We start from the raw sequence: 20,342 nt of genomic DNA, 5'->3' as shown, positions 1-20,342 counted from the left end.
ATCATTTTTGTTACAAATAAGCAGGTTCCTTGTATACGAAGGTATGAAATAAAAAAAATACAAATAAAGATTTTTCTTTAACTAGACGGTTCATTTAGATGATTAGTTATACTCTTAGCAAATATATTATAAAACAAATGCCCTGATACAACCTAATTTCTCCCTATAACACTATTTGCAGAATTGTGTTTACATGTGTGCATGTAATTGTGTGTGAAGCGTTAATCCTGCTCTGCAGTCCTGCACCATAATGACATCCAAGTCTACTTGCTGATTGGCTGAGAGCTGCCAGGCCCAAGTCACGTGTGTGAGTTCTTTGGTCCGGAGTGAAAATGGGGTTTGGTGTAAATCTAGGGTGTATTGCTGTCATATATCACGCAGCCTCGTAAAAACGACACTGAGGATTCTGGGCCAACAAATCAGAGAGAAAAAAAATATGAGTTCTTATTATGTGGATGGTCTTCTTAGCAAATATACGGCGGGTAGTTCCCTCTTCCCAAACGCGCAGCGGGCGTCTTGCAGTATTGGACCCGGTGGAGAGGACTATGCCTCGGCTCGGACTGCTGCGGCCATTGCGCTCTCGCCCTCTCTGTCCGGAGTGTACAGCGTCAATAATGCCGTGTACCAGAACCGCCCAGCCTTCACGGGATACGGCCAAGGGCAGGACGCACATCCACTTCATTGCGCCCTGTTTGACCAGAGCCGCTTGTTCAGCGACAGCTGCTGCCATCCGGAGCCGGGACCCCTCACCTTGCCGCCGGACAAACAATACCGGATGTACCCCTGGATGAGAGCATCAGGTACGATACCGTCTCGTACGTTCTATTTTAAAGCCTACAGGTCAATGCTTTTAAAAACTATTGGGATACTTACATTGGCCGTTAGTGGTTCAATTAATTTCGAGTAGCCATTGGTGTTGCAGGGAAAGAATCGTAAAACTTTTATTGCGCAACTAATGAGTTCTGCAGCCGTAAATTCATTTGGCCAGCGCTTCTGTGTGTTCAGTACGTGGAGACCTTGCCGCTGGGGGTTTTCTCTGCACTCATATTACTCCTACAGCCTCTTCTCTCCTTTGTGGTTGTAAAAAAGACCTGTCTGTTGCGTAAATCAGTTCTCTTGCACTCTGGAGCTCCTTTCTAATTGGGTCTGCACTGCAGAGGCTCTGGTACTTTCTCAAACTCGCTCTTATACAATGTTAGATCAATATTCACCAGCATTGCGCGCTGCATTAAGAAGTCAAGTGGATTTAGAATGCAAGCAATTTGAAACATTGTCATTTGTTGTAATTTTGAAGGGAGATGGTGTTGTTTTGGGGTGTAATGGCTCCTTTGGTGCGGTGAGTAACACATTTAATTGGAAAGGCATGCAGTATCAAAGGAGGCATGGGTCAAACATCCCAGCAGGACTGCTATAAATAGATGCAGAGAACTTTACAAAAGAACTATTTCCCCTGCACTGTGAGGCGGTATGTGTGTTGAAAGGAGTGATGCAAAAAACATGTGCCAGAATGAATTGCGCAATCACAAATAGATCAAACACCGTCAAAACGATTTCATCCTTTTTATTGTCAGAATACATTTCAACACCACATTATTAGCTTATTTATGCAGTATCACCTTCCATGAGTGCTGGGGGGAAAAAAGCAGCTCATATTATCTTTCACAGATCCAAACCGAAAGCGGGGGCGGCAGACCTACTCCCGGTACCAGACCCTGGAGCTGGAGAAGGAGTTCCACTTCAACCGGTACCTGACCCGACGGAGGAGGATCGAGATAGCCCATGCCCTCTGCCTCACGGAGAGGCAGATCAAAATCTGGTTTCAGAACCGCAGGATGAAGTGGAAGAAAGATCAAAAGGAGGAATCGACGTCCGGCCCCGGGGGGGAGCGCGAGGACACCGGGGCGGTATCGGAGCCCAGGGAGCACGAAGAGGAAGACACCCGCAGCTCCGGTTTGGAGTCAGAAACTGCTGCAAAGTAACAAAAGGCACGGACAGAGCAATACATTGGGATTATGAATATATCTTGTTTCTCTTATATCATTCGTGCACTAAACGCTTTTTGGGCTAATTAATACAATACAACTGACGGCAATTATGCAGTAGGCATTTAGCAGTGTTCTTTTGAGTTAGTATTTCGTATTGAAATCCGAAACAGATTCAAAGTCTCTGTAAAAAAAGAGCAATTAAAAAAACAATACTGAGAGAACATTCCTTAACGAAAAACTACCTGTTCTTTGTATGTACATGCTAATATTAAAGGCTGACGCCAATGATTTAACTATAAATTGACTGTGACTGCAACACAATTTTTCTAAAGGGAGCAAATACACCATTCTGCTCAAAGGTGCCTTAGGCCAAATGGAATATTTTGTTAGATGCCTCCAACTGTGATTAAGATGCTTCTTTGATTTCCATTAGTTAAAACAAAATACATCTAACTGCCTAGAATGTTTATATACCCATTTTTGCTTCGTATTTAATCCATTTTCCCAGAATCAACGGACATATTGTTTCGCGTGGTAAACTACCTCGTCAACATGCTTTAGGAATATCCTGACGTGAATGCTCGGATATATTAGCGTCTACTGTGAAATGATCTTGCCCAACCCACCACGCATTTGTTACTTTCAAAAAATAAACGCATGCATATTTATTTTAACAGCATTATGTTTTAGCATAAAGTCATTCTTTTTGGTTGTTGTAAAATTGCTAGTCTATTATAATCTAATTTGGGCAAATGCTGTGACATATTTAGGTCAAGTGGCCACTTTTCCAATGTTACGTATAAGTAACATGTGGCAAATGAATAACCTCTGGGAATGTCTCAAGTCTGTGAATGAAAATATAATTGAATAAAAATAGCTTGTGCTTGTCTATTCGTTTGTATGGAATATTTGTGATCTTGTGTAAAGACCACAATGGTAGAAATATTACGCTTAACATATTGCCACCAAGTACGAATATGGACAATATGATGTTGCACGTAAGGAAACATATTGCAGTTGTGTTACGCGTGTTTGGTAAACACTTAAGTTGGGGAATGTGAGCTATGAGGATGCGAGATGGGGCAAGAAGGAAACTACTGTTGAACTCTGCATTCCCTCTGTCCTCGGTAAGATGGCGCCTGACGGTGACCTGCCCCCTTCCTTCTCTGCCCCCCCCCCCCCCCCCCCCCTCCCCTTTCTCCCAACCTCTCTCTCCAGCGCTGGCTCATAAATCCTTTGTTGTTTATGAAAATTTACAACACAGCAATACAATTTAACGACGCGGCTCGTCTTCCCATTGGCCGCGTCCTGTCACGTGGCAGGGAACCTTGAACACGAACTTTTTTTTATATATATATATATAAAATTTCCAATAGCGGAATGGAGCAGCCTTTCATTTACGGGTCTTGAGCTTCCACGGGGCTGGTTTCTCCAGCGACCTTCTACGTCTTGACACACCTTTCTTGGAGCTTTCTCTCAGTCAGACAGGCGAGAATGGGCTCTGCCTGGGACGTGACGGGACCGTTTGGGTTGCCTGTGGTCGGGTTCGTGGCACGTTTGGGGCGAGATGAGTGGATGGAGCCCCGGTGCGTCACTGGATCCCGGGAGCCCTACGGTGTGTTTCCTGGCTGTCAACTATACTTCAATCCGTCAGTGCCAGTTGCCACCTGCGAACACCATCACAAGGTAAGACAACTGAAACGTGCCACTGTTCTTTGTTCAATTTGCAATGCAGAGCCACTTAAGAAAAATAATAATCTGTGCTTAATGTAAATACTTCATCTCGCTTGTTATCTATCGAAATATCACAAGGAACTGGTTTAAGGTTGCAATTTATTTAATTATGAATTCCAGATGCTAAGATGTAAGAGATATAAAACTAGTGTTGCTGTAGCGTTTCGGTTGGGTCTCAATTGATGTCACGGTAGTGTTTGTTTGTTGTTAGATTTGAATGCGAATGGGTTTTCTGCTGCACGATTCATTGGGTGGAAGCTGGCCAAAGGACGTGCTCTTTAACGCCCTCCTGTGGAGGTCCCGCGGTTGCAGTTTGGCCTGTTTCTGCTTTGAAGGTCATGTGGTGCAGGCTGCGGTGCAGGCTGGACTGAACGAAATCTCCCCGCGTCCTTATAAACTACGTTTCTCTTGTCATGAATACGTCTGCATACAATCCCTGACGCACAACAACAAACAACAGAACATTTTAAAGTTAACAGAACATATTTATTTGTAATTTTTTGAATGACCTTTAACTGACATACACAGAAATGTGCCTGGTAGCATTTAGAAAAGGAAAATATTTCTCAAATTTCAAATAGGTGATTTCTAGTCAGCACATCAACATGTTTAGTGTTCGTCAACGTGCATTTGACGAGCCCGGTATCAAGACGATATATAAAATATTCCATCAATCAAGCAACCACGTTCTGAATATTAAAATGCAAATCATGAAAGATGTGATTGCACGATATCAAATGTTACAATTTGAATATATACCTCACTGCATGAGATGTAATGTCCAATTCTCTTTACAAAAATACACACTTTATTTTAATACATCGTGTGTGTGTTTCTGTGTGACATGTTTCTATAGGAAAATATGTATTTTTTTGGTTTTATTTTTCTATTTGGTTCTATTCGCGTTCGTGGTATTCCTTAGAATATCGTATTCGTCCAATATTATTATTAGTTTTGCGGCAGTCCAAATGTGTATATAGCTTCGCCAGTGTGTGTGGGTGCCTGCAGAGTGCACTGCCCTCCTGTTTTCCTGCAGCAGTGGTCCCGTCGCTCCCAGCCCGACATTGTCTAACACCATGTGCGAACTCACTCCTTTCATCTCCTTTCTTTTGGACCTTATTTAGTTCATGGGTGTGTCCCTGGCTCGTCTTGGTGAAATCATTGTCGTGGGAACTTTGTTGCTATTGGTCAGTCATAAATCAGCTGTTGGAGCAGGACTGTCCAGCTTACACACACTCTTACGCGTATGTGTGGGTCCATTGGATGCGGGAGCTCGCTGTTCACACGGTGCCTCCTGTAAACGCAAAGCGAGCATACCTGCAACTTAATTCATAATCTATATTTCACCGTTTTGATGACATGATTGGGCTTGTGCTGGGTGAAGGGGCTGCTCTGGGGGGGTAGCTTTCACGGGGAGGCAAAGGAAGGTACCATAAAAATTCCACAAGGAGAAAACCAAACGGAGAGCGCGAGACGAGGCGCCATGCCTCTATAGGCTTTGTGTCCGAGACGGGCTCTGTGCGGGTCTGCTGTTTTGGATCCCTGCTCGGATTTAACAAAGACAGCAGTAGGCGGTTGAAGTGCAATGGTCATAAGAGATACAATAATAGCTGGAGATTATTTTTTAGGGATTAACCTAAAAGCGAAAAAGGTTGATAGAAATTTCAATCATTTCGATAATTTACGTCCAGGTTGCAATATAATCTGTAATCATCTTATTGCTCTAAAAGAATACTTCGATAATACACAGAAATACTCTATAGTTTATATTTTAGGTAAGTGAATTAACTGAAATTCATATCTGCTATTTCTAGTCTAATGTGCAATACCAACCGTTTACAATCTAAGTACGAATATCATTATATCACATCATTTTTTATTTTTACATTGTATACATTCAACACTGTCTTCTTTCCATGCAATAATCTTTTCGACTATTTCCGTTTTTAATTCACTTTAAATGTTTCTTTAAATGTCAGAGTGCCTATAATAATGTATGCTGAATTGCCGCTTGTAGAGAAAATAGTTTTGTGTTGATCACAAACGTGCACGATCTAAAAACGCAATTTGATTAGATGTTGAGTGTTTACAACTCGATATGAACTAAAGTTTTCCTTCAAACGACTACGCAATGAGGGGGTTATTCGTGCAGTGCTCATAATAACATATCAAGGCGTCTTGTTCACAATTGTCAACCAACCTAAAATAAACAGTAACGTGGTTTCACGTGTTCATATATAGCTGATATGCAAAGTAGTTTATTCTGCAACGTGGCATAAAACACATAAAGGACTGTCCCTGATTGACGGTATCTGTGTTAATATTCAACAATATAATGTTTGCTTTTTATCTTTTGCCAAAAGAATGTGTTCATTAGTTCCCCCTCCACATTAGTGGCTGTTCCTTTGTTTTACGGTGTGAAGTGTGAAAAAAAGCGGCCCTGTTTTGAATGTTCTTGTATTCTATTAACTGCACAAATTGTAGCACTTATCGCCTATCACAACATGCAAAAGACACTGTGATCGAATTATTTCCCTATCTTCGCAGAGATTGCACTCTCAGCATGTCACTTGTTGTATTGTCTAGGAGCCCGTTGGTTTTTGCCGCAATGGTCGTTAACCTCCGAATGACCCCATGTGGTGCCCACGCCTCAAAAACCGCCGCAGACAGGCAGTGGCACAGTTGAGCCAGAGGATGGCGCACCACGACAATCCAAAAAGCCCCGAACCGTGGTCGGGAGTTTTCCCCTGCCACGAGCGCATAAAGGCGCGCCCCCTTCCCAGCCCAACCAGTATTTCCTTCGTGCACGAGTCTACCTCTAGAGGTCACCAAGCAGGATTTACGACTGGTCAACAAAAGCACGTGATACTCCGCCGTACCCCATATTTGGGTGCCTACGTAAGAGAGAATCAAGTCCATGTCCCACTCATTTCCATAATTCATCATAAATTGTGCAAGGGTGCTATAGGACGCGCTAAACCATAAGAGCCACAAATCAAGCATACAGGTTTGCTATTTTATCTCTAAAACAATAAAAAACAACAACAAATACCTACAACGAGCAAACGGTGGAATTGTCAACAAATGAGCTCCTATTTTGTGAACTCATTCTGCGGTCGCTATCCCAATGGCGCGGACTTCCAGTTACATAATTATGGGGACCATAATACGGAAAACGAGCAATACAGAGACTCAACCGCCGTGCATTCCAGCAGGTACGGCTATGGCTACAACGGGATGGACCTAACGGTCGGGCGGACCGGTACCGGACACTTTGTGGGCAGCGAGCGGACACAGGGCTACTCTCCGAGTCACTCGGCGGCGGCGACAGCCTCGGTGGAGCCGGTCAGGTACACTCAGTCTGCGAACAGCACCGGGACGTCGTCTCTTTCACCAGCACCTGAGCCACTGCCGTGCGCCGCCGTGGCCACCGCGTCCCCGGTCACCGACACTCAATCTCACCACCGGGCTGCGAAAAACTCTCTCACGGCCCCTTGCTCGAACTCCAACGGAGGAAGTCTGCTGCTCGGCCGGGAGTGCGTGTCCAAAGCGTCGCCCCTCGAGGAAGAGAAGGCTGCGGGAAGCGCACCAACAACTCCTCAAAATGTCACCGACTCGACGCAGCCTCAGATATATCCCTGGATGAGAAAACTTCATATAAACCACGGTAAACTATTTGCATTTTTAATGATCTTACATTGACTTTTGATAGTCGGGGCTGTGTTGGTCTTTGATGAAGGTGTAGCCACGTTTAGATCTTATTTAGACGTTTTAGGAGGCGAAACAGTCCAAAATTGGAGCCTTTTAATACAAAATGTATGAGCACAAGCGCCTTATGTGCCTCTTACATGTTGGGTGTTGATGCTTTTCAGTAGGCTACTACCAGTATAGACCAGGTACGGATATTTTATAAAACTATATGTATGTTTAAAGTTAGTTAAAATATACATTAGATGATCATGTCTGTTATGGGCTATTTTATTTTTAAGGTGAAATAGCCCAAATATTACATTCTGTGTTTATTCCTTTCCGCAGAGGTTCTATGTATCTTCCATATCGGTTGTCTTCTAAAAATGTGGGGCTCTATTAAACATAAGCCTAGTGAACTTTTAAGATATTCCTGGTGAAACAAAAAAAATGTCATTTAAAAAATAAGCGAGAAATCTGGTCAAAATAAGCTCCTGCACTGTTTTGTTTTAACATTCAATGTGACTCTTATGTCTCCCCCCCCCCCTGCCATAGATTTGTCAGGACCAGAGGGTAAGAGAGCCAGGACTGCTTACACCCGCTACCAGACCCTGGAGCTGGAGAAGGAGTTCCACTTCAACCGGTACCTGACCCGCAGGAGGAGGATCGAGATCGCCCATGCCCTCTGCCTCTCGGAGAGACAGATCAAAATCTGGTTTCAGAACCGCAGGATGAAGTGGAAGAAAGACAACAAGCTGAAGAGCATGAACATGGCGGCTGCAGGCGGGGGAGGCTACAGGCCTTGATTTCCCCTTCTCTACCCCCTGATAGCGAGCACTATGAAAATAAAACAAAGATTGTCACATCAACATACTCCTACTGTTTCAAAAAGTGCAGAGACTTGTGAGCGGGCTTTGTGCGGGACAGGGGACGCCCCACTTTAGTCCATTCTTTGTTCCACAACCGTCCCATTATATTCCTTAATATTATTTACTTTTTATTTACACCATTGTAATGCTTATGTGATGAAAAAAATTGAATGAATTATGTACAGTTCTGTCTAGATTTAGTAGAAAAAGCAACGAAATAAATGTTTGTTTAAATTATTTCTTGTTCAGACGGAAAAAAAAAATTAAAAAAAACGTCAAAGCTTGAAATGCTACCTATACCGCAAATAAATAAAAGTTGTGTAATGCACTCAGAACAATACCAGCCTAATAAATAGAGGGTTGAGGTGGAGCTGTCTTTGTGTTTAGCCTTCGTTTTCTATGTATGTACTGTATGTATTTATTTGTTTGATGTATTGTAACAACTTATCAGATAACTTGCTTCCAAAAGTAGAGCCGGCAGAGTACGTGAGCATTGTGTGGTTAATCTGTGCGTTGTGAACACGTGGGTGGACAGAGGTGGCGACAGTCTTGTATGTACAGTAGCCTTGCGTCTTATTTTCTATTGTTATGTTGCGGCTGTTTGCGTTGTTCACCTGGACATCTTAGTAAAATCGTGTTGTCTTTGTTTTATAGTTGTTTTTATGTGGAACGGTCCCACAGTAAACCCCATCACATATTTGCATAACTCCATCGTGACTAGCTTTTTGTAAATGTTTTTCCAAGACTGGAAGTCAAGAATATACTATAATATGAATAATGATGCTGATGACGACAATGATAATGGTCATTATAATAAAATTTCTACTGGAACGGCAACAATACATGCGTGGATCTGTTTTGTTTTTTTAAATTGTGAACATTTGTTGAGAATTCAATTTGGCAGAATTTGTTTTGTCTAAAACCTTTAAGTGCGTACGACCTATCCGGGGTGGTTTTTAAAAATCCTTGAATTCAACAGGTCCCATTAAATGAACGCTGCATGTTTTACTCACCTTCCTGGGGAGCGGCGAGCTTTGTGGTCCTTGGCCACTAACCGGTGGCCGGACTTCCCTTTGCGCACAGACTTCTGGGCTATTCCCTAAGACACAGCTCGACTTTTCAAGCTGTAAACTTTATTAGGGCCGATTCGGTCCCTGACATTTGGGTGCTAAATGAATGGGGGGTTTTGTCTATGAATTAGATCGTAAAAATCATCCGGAGCGCGGCCAGATAGGCTCACTGGCCATAAACGGTCACGTGGTAGCCATTAAAGTAAGTTTTATGGTTTTGGGGAGTTGACAGTATATTGCACATAACATATAATCGCACTGACGGCGAGGCTTCGTCTGACTTTCTCTTTGCAGGCTGTAAGTGTTACTTGACCGGTGCAGACCGCCACTATTGCTCTGTCTGCCTCAGTATGGACCGGACGTTTTCCAGGACAAGGACCGCGTCTCATGGTAAGTTTCTGCAGACTATCCGGTAGCCCGAGAAAAGCCAGCATGTGTTGAACAGCCTTATTATTATATTTGCTTCCCTCAATCCGTCCCTATTAGTCCATTACACTAATTTGTCAGTTGTGCAGTGCTGAATACTGGTCTCGGCAGATGTTGCGCAGGGTTGGGTCCGGCTCATGGCTATTTAATTGCTTCCTTCCCCGTGTAACTTGTTTCCCTCCATCTGTGGTGCAACTCATAATCCATTTTTACATGTTGGATAATTATCTCTTTGTCCATTTCCGCCCCCACACACTTCTAGTTGTTGTCGTTTTATTGCATTGGAGAGTTCACAGACCGTCAGCCAGAAAGTTTCCAAAGGATGTGTGGAGATTTCCTTGATAGAGTTAACTGCAAATGCAGGCCTACAGATTTACAACCAGCGCCGTTTGATCGGATTCTGTACGGGCTGATGACTCTTGGAAGTGCTCTGTCCATCCCTGGAAAAAGAAAGTTGCATCGGTTGTTTGGCTCGGCGCTGCATGCGCACCCACATGTTGGCACCTATGTGGCTTTAGGACGGGCTGTAAAACCGTGTCGAGTAAACACGACGTGGAAACAAACAGCGGCGGGCAGACATTTGAAAGGGAATTCCGTTTTGTGTCAGCCACGTCGTTTAGTGTTCGGGGTTGAAAAGTTCAGATGGCCTCTTAAAAGTTACTCTCGCTTTGTGTTGACCTCTTGTCCGACCAGCGCCCAGCCGAAAAACGCCCACCAGCGGGGCCCATTTCAATAAATATGGATTGATTTTGAAATGAACTATTTAAGATTACGAATTTGTTTTCAAAGGTTTTTTTTGCGCTTTGGCCTTTTCTTTATTACACCTCCGCCTATTTTTACTGGCAGGTCTGTACCTCGATGCGCCTCTTTATGATTTGAAACACCCAGGATAAATATGAAAACATGTATTGAATATATTGAATTCTTCTGAGTTTTCGTTTTTACCTGCGTGGATTTGTGAAGGGCAACATGGTCCCGCTGCCATCAACAACCCAAATACCAGTTTTTTGCGCAGAGAGGCCTTCAACTCTTTACTGGTTTCTGAGCCTTCAAACTAAAAAAAAAAAATAGATTTAATCACATTGGATGATTTACTCGATCCTTTCTCACCAAAGCTGGAGTGGATTTGAAAATCTGATAAGACATTTTTGACCGATGAAGGGCAATTCTCCCCAAATTAATATAAACGTTCTCTTTGTTAAACAAAAATCAAGAGTTGCACCAATCTTCAAATTAGCAGAATATTCGAGGCTGCTAATATTCCTTGGCTTATTTCTTAACAAATTATATTTGTTGTTCTGTAAATAATACCGCTTTTGTCAAATTTACACTATTTGTACTTTGGTAGACACAGAAAAAAACAACAGGACATGGGAGTGTGGCTATTTGGAAGTGAAAAGCCTTGCCAATATTTCAAAAGGAGAAATTTCGACAGGGCCCCATGTGCTGCACACAGCCCGGCAAAGAGAAAGAGACGTGCTGTGGGTTCATCTGGAGGTCAGCCACAGCAAAAAGATAAATCTGCATCCTCTCAGAACCACCAGCAGAGCTCGCTTTAGGCCAAGTTCACTGTCACCCTGCTGTATGTAGAGAGGGGGGGACTACTCACACATCCACGGTACCACGCGCATATTCACATTCACGTTAATGGCACGTTGGCTTGGCGTTGCCTTTAAGCCTAATCAGTAATAAGTAATTTACCGAGGGACACAGAGCTTGTGGAAACTTCCCGCACCGGAGGAGAAGTCTCTCTGAAGTGAGAGGGGGACTCTAACTTTAAGTGTTGCCTCCAACAAAGACTTTTGGCTGCTTTGGTTGCTGAATAACGCTAATGAATGATTTGCATATTTTACGGCCCTATTAGTCTTTGAGCGGAAGCCTATTGGATTTATCATTCAGCTCCCTTGTTGGTGACATCACGCCGCTGCAATTGCATATTGGGTCTTCTGATGGCGTCGTCGCTAATTTAATACATTTGTGAAAATGATCACCGTGATGGCAGGAGATGTACACATTGTTCAAATCAACGTTTTTTGTTTGGAGAGGGGCAGATATCTCGCTCGGCTGGGACAGATGACAGTGAGATAGCTGGAGAAGAAGAGGAAAAATAGGGGTCAAAAGTTTAGGCGTTGAACAAGTCTGCGCGTCATCTGTTCACTCCGAGCGCGATGCCAGCCTTATAATAGCGATCTTGACTCTCCACACAAAAGACAGAATAGCTTTGAATTACATATGTTGCACGGCGCACTCCAGGTGAACCCTGAAAGCTCAGTGACCTCGCGTTTGGGACCGGGGGAGGGGACCCCCCACCCGTCCCCAGCAACAAGATTGAGTGGCTGGCGTTTTATTAGGGCGGTTGATTGGTGAATTTCCTTTGAATAAATTGCATTTGATATGTTTAGGGACGAGGGCAACATTTGCATTTTGAGGATTGATACTCTCGACCCGGTCACAGGGTAATGGAAAGGCCCACAGCCCCCAAATTGAGCCCTCGGTCCCCTTAAAAAACATTTAGCCCCTCTCTCCCTGAAGCCCTTTAAAGCCTTTAAAAAACAGAAATGCTACAGAGGTTTTGTTATTTATATACAGGTTTTGCTTAATTGAAAATATATCTATATACACATTTTATTTTTACTAGGCCTATTTAACCACGTTTGAAAAGGAATTCTCTTTTGTATTTGCTACCTAATAGATACCAAAAAAACATTATTAGCTATGTTGACTTTTTTTCCCGGATAAGGCTACAGGCTGAATAAATGCTTTTTCATGTGCAAGCGGCGCGCAAACCACAGGTATTACACGATTCTGTTAAGAAATACATTTGAACCAGAGTAGAAACATTTTCATAAAAAACACAATCGGAATATATTGACATTACCGTTTCGAAAGAAAAAAAACGTTTCTTTAATAGAACTCTACAAAAACTAGTGAATATGTAGTGTTTTAACACATTTCTAAGACATTTCTAAATTGCGCGCCACAAACATTGCATTTTGTTGAAATGCATAGAACGTTTAATCAATTAAGAAACAAGTTCACGGACATTAAGATAAGATAAGGTTATTTTCTTATTGATAAAAGTGTTTACTTAATTGAAAAGAAAAGCCTTGTTAATGAAGAACGGAATTATCCCGACACGCTGCAAGCGATTTCACCTGAAAGTCAATGCGCAACTTCGCCCAGGTTATTTCGTCATTTTTAATAAAAAAACATAATTTCATATATGCTAATGAAGAGTCTGATCTCTAACTAGTGCACAAGTGCACAATTCAATATGTCTATAACTTGTTTCATTCGGACGCTTTGGTTTCTTGAAACATAGTTGCGCCATTTCTGGGAAATATTCTGTTTCAATATTGGTTATAAGAGCTATTAGCTGAGCTGCTTTTCTTCTTTTCTTCCACTACCAGTGAAGGTCGTTAAGTTTCTGCTTAATCAAAGTATGCAGCTGTGGACTATTACATCTGTAACCAACGCCATAAAGCGGAGGGTGGTTATGTTGTCAATCCTTGATGTTATGAAAATTATTTCCCACAGTCTATAAAAGAAAAATATGGTGTTACTAGTTTTTACCTATATCAAAATATTTCGGTAAAGGCTTGGAAGGGGGTTTTCTGGCCCGAAACCTGCGCTCATCTTGAATTCAGAGAGGATTTTGAACCCGCCGTCAGGGCTCAGTAAAGACAAGAGACCTTGTGAAAGCCATCTGCAATCTGTCACTACCGTTAGACCACTTCTCTGATAATCTAAATTTACAGTAAACTGTCAGCTTGATGTATATTGGCTAAATAGTCCTTCACCTTATAGTATATTTTCAGAAAGGGAACACCGTGATGTTATAATTTATTCTTAAAATAAAAGTCTGTTAAAACAAAGCTGTAACGGGTTTTATTCGCTTTAAGAGCAGAATTAGGTCTTCAAATTGAGTGGGAAATGACAGATAGTGTGAGCTTTTTTTTAACATAGCTTCCAATTGCTCCACTTTACTCCAATACTTAATTTGATGATTACTGCTGTTATATTTTGTGCACGCTCCATTGTTCAAGAGATTTTCAGATGCTTTATTGCATTCAAATATCCAGCAGCCCCTTGGAGGCCTGGAGAGAACGGAGGCATTAGCGCCGCCGTCATCTAAAAGCCTTTTTTTGTAACAAGGAACCTGATTCTTGAATCATGAAATGGTTTAATAATGTAATTTATTATAGCAACAAGTGGACTGCCGTATAAAATCAGACTAAATAGATAATAGCCAGTCGGAATCGGACCATATTTATATAGTGACCTATTAGAATGGCCGCAGAATGTACATTTAGTTGACATTATGTCGACATATTTCATCTCAGGTGGTAGCTTGGCCATATGGATGGATGTATCGCAAGAAGTGCATCAGTTGCTATTCAAAATTAGTTAGGTGCAGTAATCCTTTGAAAGAGATAGTGTGCGACAAAATATATGAGGCTGAAGAATTGAGGCCTGTCCCTGGTTGTTCGGAGGGGGGAATTGTTTACCTGTTAAGTCGTCTCCATAAAAAAAAACTAGAGTTCTTTTTATTTTAATGAGATCAACAGTTATTTTTTGTTTATATAATACTTTCCCATCCGCAGCAGTCTCCTTGCAAGAACCACGATACCACACTTTATACAGCATATAGTCTTAGTTGTGTTTTAGTTCATAGTTTAAGGTCTTTCGCACATTTAAAAATAAGGTATTTGGGAACATCCCGAACCACGCTAAGTGATCCTCCAGCTCCCCAAGGCTGAACAGATCCTGCAAAACTGAAGTCCAAGTCCGGGGTGAACCCCAGGTCACTGCGTCTAACAGATATGAAAATGTCGCCTCTTTGGAAAAAGGGCACGCCTTGTTGTTTAACAAAGAGTGTCAATGGGAAAGATTAATCAGAAACAAAATGGAAACGGTGTCACTTAGGGGCCAGGCAGAAGTTATCTCTGTTTAGAGAAGCGAAAAGAATTGGGGGAGTGGGTGAGGAGGGGTGCAGAAAAAAAAAGGAGAGAAAAGAAAGCTTTCAATATTTCCGAAGTTTGGCCCCTTGTTTCTCCATACAGGGGCCTTGTTGACGCGGACAGTGTGGATCTGCTTTGTGAAGAGCTGCTGCATCTTCAAGAGACACTTATACAGTGTTGCACTTCAGATATGGGGAGAAAACGGGACCTGGACTTGATAGCTGATGGCGAGGAGCACGGTCAGATCATTTTATATTTATTTGCTGTTAAAAATGGTTATGAATATTTTTTTATTAATTAATTAATTTCCATGCATTCTTCACATTTACTGACGTTATAATTGTTGCTTTCATTGTTTAGACCTGACATTTTCGCCCCATTTAAACTTTAATACCTTCTCCTTTCAAAACCTATTGTAGTTAGCACATGGCAATGTGTTAACTATTGATCAGGCCTGGTTGTTTTCAGTAAAGTAGTGCTGCAGGGGACACCGGAAAATCATTTTAAGATATTGCATATTTGTTTTGAAATGTTGGGAAATTGTTCATAGGGAGGGTTTTGATATTTTTCCAAGTTCAATCAGATTTGGAGAATGTGATTGGATAACATGCTATCTATGGTGGAGATATATGTCTGTAATGTACATGTAACGTTATGATGCGTAAAATGCCCCACTTTGTTTGATATGTGCGCTATAAAGAACGGTGCTTGTTTGGTGTTTGGCTTTCCTTTCAATGGCAGTTAACACAGCAGAACTGATGGTACGTGATATCCGTGTGGTCAGAGCCAGATAACTTTCATGTGGCACGATAGCAAAGATAGCTGGAAATTATTGCTATGTCCTGGCAAAGACTGCGTGAAACAGCCGTGTAAACACGGAATGGAGAAAAGGGGATTTGTGTGCATTTACGGTGGCGTGTAACACGAGAGATTGTTTTCTCTTGTTTTTAAAGCGTGCCATAGCAGGCTATCACTGGAAATCACTGATGCACAAGTCAGATGCTTTAAATGCAGGTCTGTATGTCCGCAAAGCAGCGGCTCGTCATTGTTTGTGCACTGCGTTATATGCATTTCCCTTTCTTGCTGATGCATTGCTGTTTTGGCGTGATTTTGTTTCCCCTTTCGTTACTTTATTATAACTCAACACGTTTCAAATTCCAACAACCCATACTCACGACACTAGCTATTGGAAACAGCCCTTTGTTTGTGTTAAGCTTAATTTTGTCTCGGCTTGGATTTCACATCCACTTTCTGTTCGACCGGAGGGGGATTTTTTCACATGCAGCAAAACCTCACCCGCATTAGTTTGTCTCCACGCAGCAAACACGTAAGTTGATTGGTTTTGCTTTATATACTGAGATTTAATAAGGAAAACATCAACGTAAGCCAGACCAAGTGGTGCTGGTGGTACCAATGCCATGCTTTCCATTGGTTCCTGTTTACATGATGCCCACAGGATGCGCGGTGATTGGTGGCGCTTCACACGTGACCAGGCAACTTTGTACATTTGACAGGGAGTAGGAGGGTTTTGTGGAGATCAGAAAAACGACAGCGCGATAAAAATTAGTATTGTTGCACTTCACAAATTAATGACCATGAGTTCCTACTTGATAAACTCCAACTATATCGAGCCTTCCTTTCCTCCATGCGACGAATATCAGCAGAGCGGATACATCCCCAACCCCGGTGATTACTACGAGCGGTCAAAAGATACGGGCTTCCCCCATCACGACGAGCAATCCTATCCGAGGTCAAACTACACAGAAACGGGATATGATTACGGTAACGTTCCCGCCGCGGGACTCGACGATTTCGGCGAGGGACACCACGCACAGCCGCAACCCGTCGTTCCACAGAGCCACGGCGGTCCTCGCCTCGCCGCGGCCCCGGACGCTGGCGCGGGGGCAAATGCCGGCAAAGACTGCAGCCTCGCCGGCGAGGTTTATCCCGGCGCGGCGAAGGGCAAGGAGCCGGTGGTCTATCCGTGGATGAAAAAGGTCCACGTTAGCAACGGTGAGTTATCGTCATGGTTAAATGGCAGAACCACTGCCGAGACAAGCGCCGGAGCACACGCGAGCCCATTGAGGCAGCGCCAGTAGCAGCCCTTACAACAGCAATTTACGACTATCGAGCAGCAGGGTCGGTAATTAAGGACCCTCGTAAATTTTATTGCCTGTGTTCGTCTGTCGGGGCCATGTGCTTTTGTTGCTTTTTTTTAAACCCAAACTACCTCCATCGCTGGAGCTGAGCCAAACTGTAATATCCAACCCCGCTGTTTGTTAATCATTTGAACGCCTGATATGTCCCTGGATGCGAGTGCTTGTGCGCTCGGCATCGCCACATTGATGTCATGCCCGTAAACGGAAACCGGGCAGAGTGTAAAACAAACGGCGTGGCTGTGATTTAAAACCAAACCCAGAAATGTTACAGGATTTCAACCGCTTGAAGTGTGTCCATTTGGAGGAACCTTACTGGTGTGGAATTTACGCTATGAGCCTGCATGTAACACCTGCTTGCATGCCTGTGTATGGCTTTTTCCCCCCTTTCAGTCAATCCCAATTACACTGGAGGAGTGCCCAAGAGGTCCCGCACTGCCTACACCCGCCAGCAGGCTCTGGAGCTGGAGAAAGAGTTCCATTTCAACCGGTACTTGACCCGGCGCAGGCGGGTGGAGATTGCCCACACCATGTGTCTGTCAGAGCGCCAGGTCAAGATCTGGTTTCAGAACCGCAGAATGAAGTGGAAGAAAGAGCACAAGCTCCCCAACACCAAGATCCGCTCCTCCAGCTCGGCTTCGTCCTCCGCCTCGGGGTCCCAGCAGCATCAGATCAAAACAGGCCAACAGCTCGTCCCCACGCCGTGCACCGCGGGTCTATAGTGGCCGAATGAACCTCATCCAACAAAAAACCCAATCCAGACTGAGATGGCAAATATCACAAGTGGAATTTGATGGACCGATTCTCAGCATTTTACACATGGTGTTGTCTCTTTCACCTTGCCTCTGCCATTGGGCCCCTGTCACGTCCTCTCTACCCCTTTCTCCTCTCCGGTCGTCTTCGCCCTCTTCATATAAGCTTGAAATTCACCTTTAATTGCCACGATGGCAACTGAAGTGTTATAGATTTGTTTATTATCATGAAAGAAGGATAACGCACATTACGTATGACTAGGATAAAAATGTATCATTACAGTTAAAATCGAGAGAGTTAAAAGAAAGTTTGAACGCATTTCTTATGTTATCTTTGAGTATTTTTTTCCTGTTTTTTTTAATTATTTCTCATGGAAAGCTCTAATATACTTGAAAGATATTTAGCGAGACTGTAGATGGCTGTTTAGAGGTATGGCATCAGTCCGAGTAACAGTGTAGTTTGTGTGTTTGAGTCGGTTGGTTTACTGTTGAATGTAGTCCATGGTGACTTTCACATTTAATGTACATAGGCAAATCATAACGAAGGCACAACAAGAGAAGCATTTCGTCACGTAGAAATCTGTGTGTTGGTATTGTACGTTCTATAGGTTTATTTGTGCTACGGTCTATTCTGTGTTGTGTTGTGTTCTAAACTGTGAATATGTGTATGTGATGTCTCGGTAATGACCTTTGTGATGTAGGCTATAGTGTAGGGTCAGTCTGTCCTTGTGAAATAAATATGAACTTCACTTGTAAGGTTGACTTTGTTTCGGATGTAATGCCATTTCTGACAGTGATTCGATTTTTGCAAAATATGTATTTTTGCAGCTGCGCATAGCACCAAAATGCATGCATTTACCTCGTCTTTTAAAAATACATTCGAAACTTGGAGATTTCACTTTCAAACTTGAGCATTTGACACGCCGTTGGCTTTCATTACAGCTTTGACTTGAGCATTTATTTTATTAGTCTTTTATTCGCTATATTCGTGTAGCATTTGAATCAGTTATTCAGTGTTTGTAAATGTACGCGTGTAATTAAAATAGTGTGCGATACAATTGAATGCTTACAATTGTAACTGAGAATTGGACGATTTAATGCGCAACGATTTAATAATACGTTAAACGTGAACTTTATTAGCTTCAACAGAATCAAATTGTATTTTCTTAATTATATGTTATTTTTTTATTTACGATTCACGTTAGTCGGTACGCAAAGCGGTGCAGTTTTCAACATTTAAGGTGTTTACGTCTGTAACCCATGTGAATTGTTTCCTACTAAATGCATTCTCAAAACATTGCGTATGCGAGATAGTTTTGTCAAATTCAATTACGTCATCCAATCCTCAGCTTTCTTCAGGGATAAATATGAGATGTGGTTGAAGTTTAGGACGCCGGTTTACGGCTGCTCACGAGTTACGGGCTTTGCCACCGGCACGGGAATCTAACTAAACCCAGATTGTTAAATTATCCGGATTCACATATTGTCCTCATCGCTCCAACGTCAGTGCACCAGTGTGAGTGTTGGTCACTACCTGGCACGTCCAAACAAAAGGGAGTTCAACCCGGGGACACGGGCGGGTCTGGCCAATCACCAGCTCAGAGCACTTATTCTGACCCCTGACCTTTCAACACACACAATGTTCAGACCATACATCAGTGCTAAGACCTCCACGGGCTTCTTCTCCTCGTATACGATTTGCCCAGAGAAAGCGCTGAAACAAAAACGGTGTTAGGTGTGAAACCGAGCCATGAATTTCCCCCCAAATTATTCCTAGAAGACAGCTCTTCTGCAATATATCACAGCAACACCCCTGCCAGCTCAATGAGGGCACCGTGTCAACTGAAACATGCTGGCATTGTGCAACATTTTCAATATGTTTTGGTGCATTTTCCGTTCAATATATACGTATACCAATAGTATCACAATGGGTGGCTTGGCAGTGAATTTAATAGTAAATCAAATAACACTATCACACTATCACTGACTAAAAATCCCACCGAAAATTCCTAGAATCATAGTTCAACCCCCCCCCCAAAAAAAATATTGTTACGATTTTTATTGCATCATTCGGCCAACCGTTTAAGAAAATTCTCTCCGCATATAATGCGCTTTCCTCTGCGTGGCACTTGCTGCAGACATGAGAGCTGTGCAGAAGATGGCGTTGACGCTGAGTGGCACCGGTTTGGCCCAGACTAAAAAGTCCGATGGTTAAATTATAAGAATTCAAGTCATTTGATTCGCGAATAGAGGTCACTTGCAATGTACTGAAATTTTAATGCACCCTTTCACGTGACTTGTTGAATAATGAATGCCCCGGGGTCAGAAATAGATCAGAACATTTGCCTTATTTTCATTTGATGTGATCCTCTGGAGGGTGAAAGTCAGATCTCTTCTCATCTGACTGTCACAGAACCCTTTCCGCTGGAAACTGACCGTCATGACTTGTGAGTAAAACCATTTTTGTGGGTGTTAGAATGTGGTATGAATATCACAGAGGTGGAGTTTGCTTCTTCTTGCGAAAGTGTATTTACATATATTGTGATATTATCTGATTATTTCAAGCTTTAACTTAGTTTAGTTTCTGAATTTGTTCATTTTACAATTACGCATTGCACTCAACAAATTGTGTTTCCCCACTTCAATGCAAACGCTTTTAATTGACACAAACACATTCTTAATAATATCTATATGTGTTCGTG

General features: G+C 42.6%; 3 protein-coding genes across 9 annotated transcripts; all 3 read left to right on the top strand.

Annotated features, from left to right (window-relative positions):
- The first annotated feature begins 314 nt into the window (after positions 1-314).
- Positions 315-2,876, top strand: LOC120826624 (homeobox protein Hox-A7). The gene is made up of 2 exons (XM_040189070.2): positions 315-800; positions 1,666-2,876. The coding sequence occupies exons 1-2, from the start codon at positions 437-439 to the stop codon at positions 1,977-1,979; spliced, it is 678 nt and encodes a 225-aa protein (XP_040045004.2). The 5' UTR covers positions 315-436; the 3' UTR covers positions 1,980-2,876.
- A 676-nt stretch (positions 2,877-3,552) lies between these two features.
- Positions 3,553-9,112, top strand: hoxa5a (homeobox A5a). 2 transcript variants are annotated; one of them, XM_078081822.1, is made up of 3 exons: positions 3,553-3,671; positions 6,932-7,386; positions 7,962-9,112. In XM_078081822.1, exons 1-3 carry the CDS (start codon positions 3,553-3,555, stop codon positions 8,210-8,212), a joined length of 825 nt encoding a protein of 274 aa, XP_077937948.1. In that variant the 3' UTR covers positions 8,213-9,112. The 2 variants fall into 2 exon arrangements, with proteins under 2 accessions (XP_077937948.1, XP_040044548.1); XM_040188614.2 differs by lacking the exon at positions 3,553-3,671 and having other exon boundaries at positions 6,597-7,386.
- A 417-nt stretch (positions 9,113-9,529) lies between these two features.
- On the top strand, positions 9,530-18,396 carry hoxa4a (homeobox A4a). Of its 6 annotated transcripts, XM_078081823.1 has the most exons (5): positions 9,530-9,547; positions 9,640-9,735; positions 14,835-14,971; positions 16,394-16,745; positions 17,282-18,396. In XM_078081823.1, exons 3-5 carry the CDS (start codon positions 14,957-14,959, stop codon positions 17,608-17,610), a joined length of 696 nt encoding a protein of 231 aa, XP_077937949.1. In that variant the 5' UTR covers positions 9,530-9,547; positions 9,640-9,735; positions 14,835-14,956; the 3' UTR covers positions 17,611-18,396. The 6 variants fall into 6 exon arrangements, with proteins under 6 accessions (XP_077937949.1, XP_077937952.1, XP_077937950.1 ...); XM_078081826.1 differs by lacking the exon at positions 14,835-14,971 and having other exon boundaries at positions 9,533-9,547; XM_078081824.1 differs by lacking the exon at positions 9,530-9,547 and having other exon boundaries at positions 9,588-9,735; positions 16,397-16,745.
- The last annotated feature ends 1,946 nt before the right edge of the window (positions 18,397-20,342 follow it).

The sequence above is a fragment of the Gasterosteus aculeatus genome, chromosome 10 (genome assembly GCF_964276395.1).
Source record: "Gasterosteus aculeatus chromosome 10, fGasAcu3.hap1.1, whole genome shotgun sequence".
In the NCBI taxonomy this organism is placed as follows: Eukaryota; Metazoa; Chordata; class Actinopteri; order Perciformes; family Gasterosteidae; genus Gasterosteus; species Gasterosteus aculeatus.
The sequence above is the reverse complement of the archived record's forward strand: the minus strand, read 5'-3'. Positions and strand labels throughout refer to the sequence as shown.

What these genes read in the sequence shown, in the direction of transcription:
- LOC120826624 (XM_040189070.2), top strand. Translation starts at nt 437, where the DNA reads ATGAGTTCTTATTATGTGGATGGTCTTCTTAGCAAATATACGGCGGGT. An exon ending in CCCCTGGATGAGAGCATCAG is followed by an intron (nt 801 to 1,665) that starts GTACGATACCGT and finishes TATCTTTCACAG; the next exon opens with ATCCAAACCGAAAGCGGGGG.
- hoxa5a (XM_040188614.2), top strand. Translation starts at nt 6,804, where the DNA reads ATGAGCTCCTATTTTGTGAACTCATTCTGCGGTCGCTATCCCAATGGC. An exon ending in AAAACTTCATATAAACCACG is followed by an intron (nt 7,387 to 7,961) that starts GTAAACTATTTG and finishes CCCCTGCCATAG; the next exon opens with ATTTGTCAGGACCAGAGGGT.
- hoxa4a (XM_040188616.2), top strand. Translation starts at nt 16,322, where the DNA reads ATGACCATGAGTTCCTACTTGATAAACTCCAACTATATCGAGCCTTCC. An exon ending in AAAGGTCCACGTTAGCAACG is followed by an intron (nt 16,746 to 17,281) that starts GTGAGTTATCGT and finishes CCCCCCTTTCAG; the next exon opens with TCAATCCCAATTACACTGGA.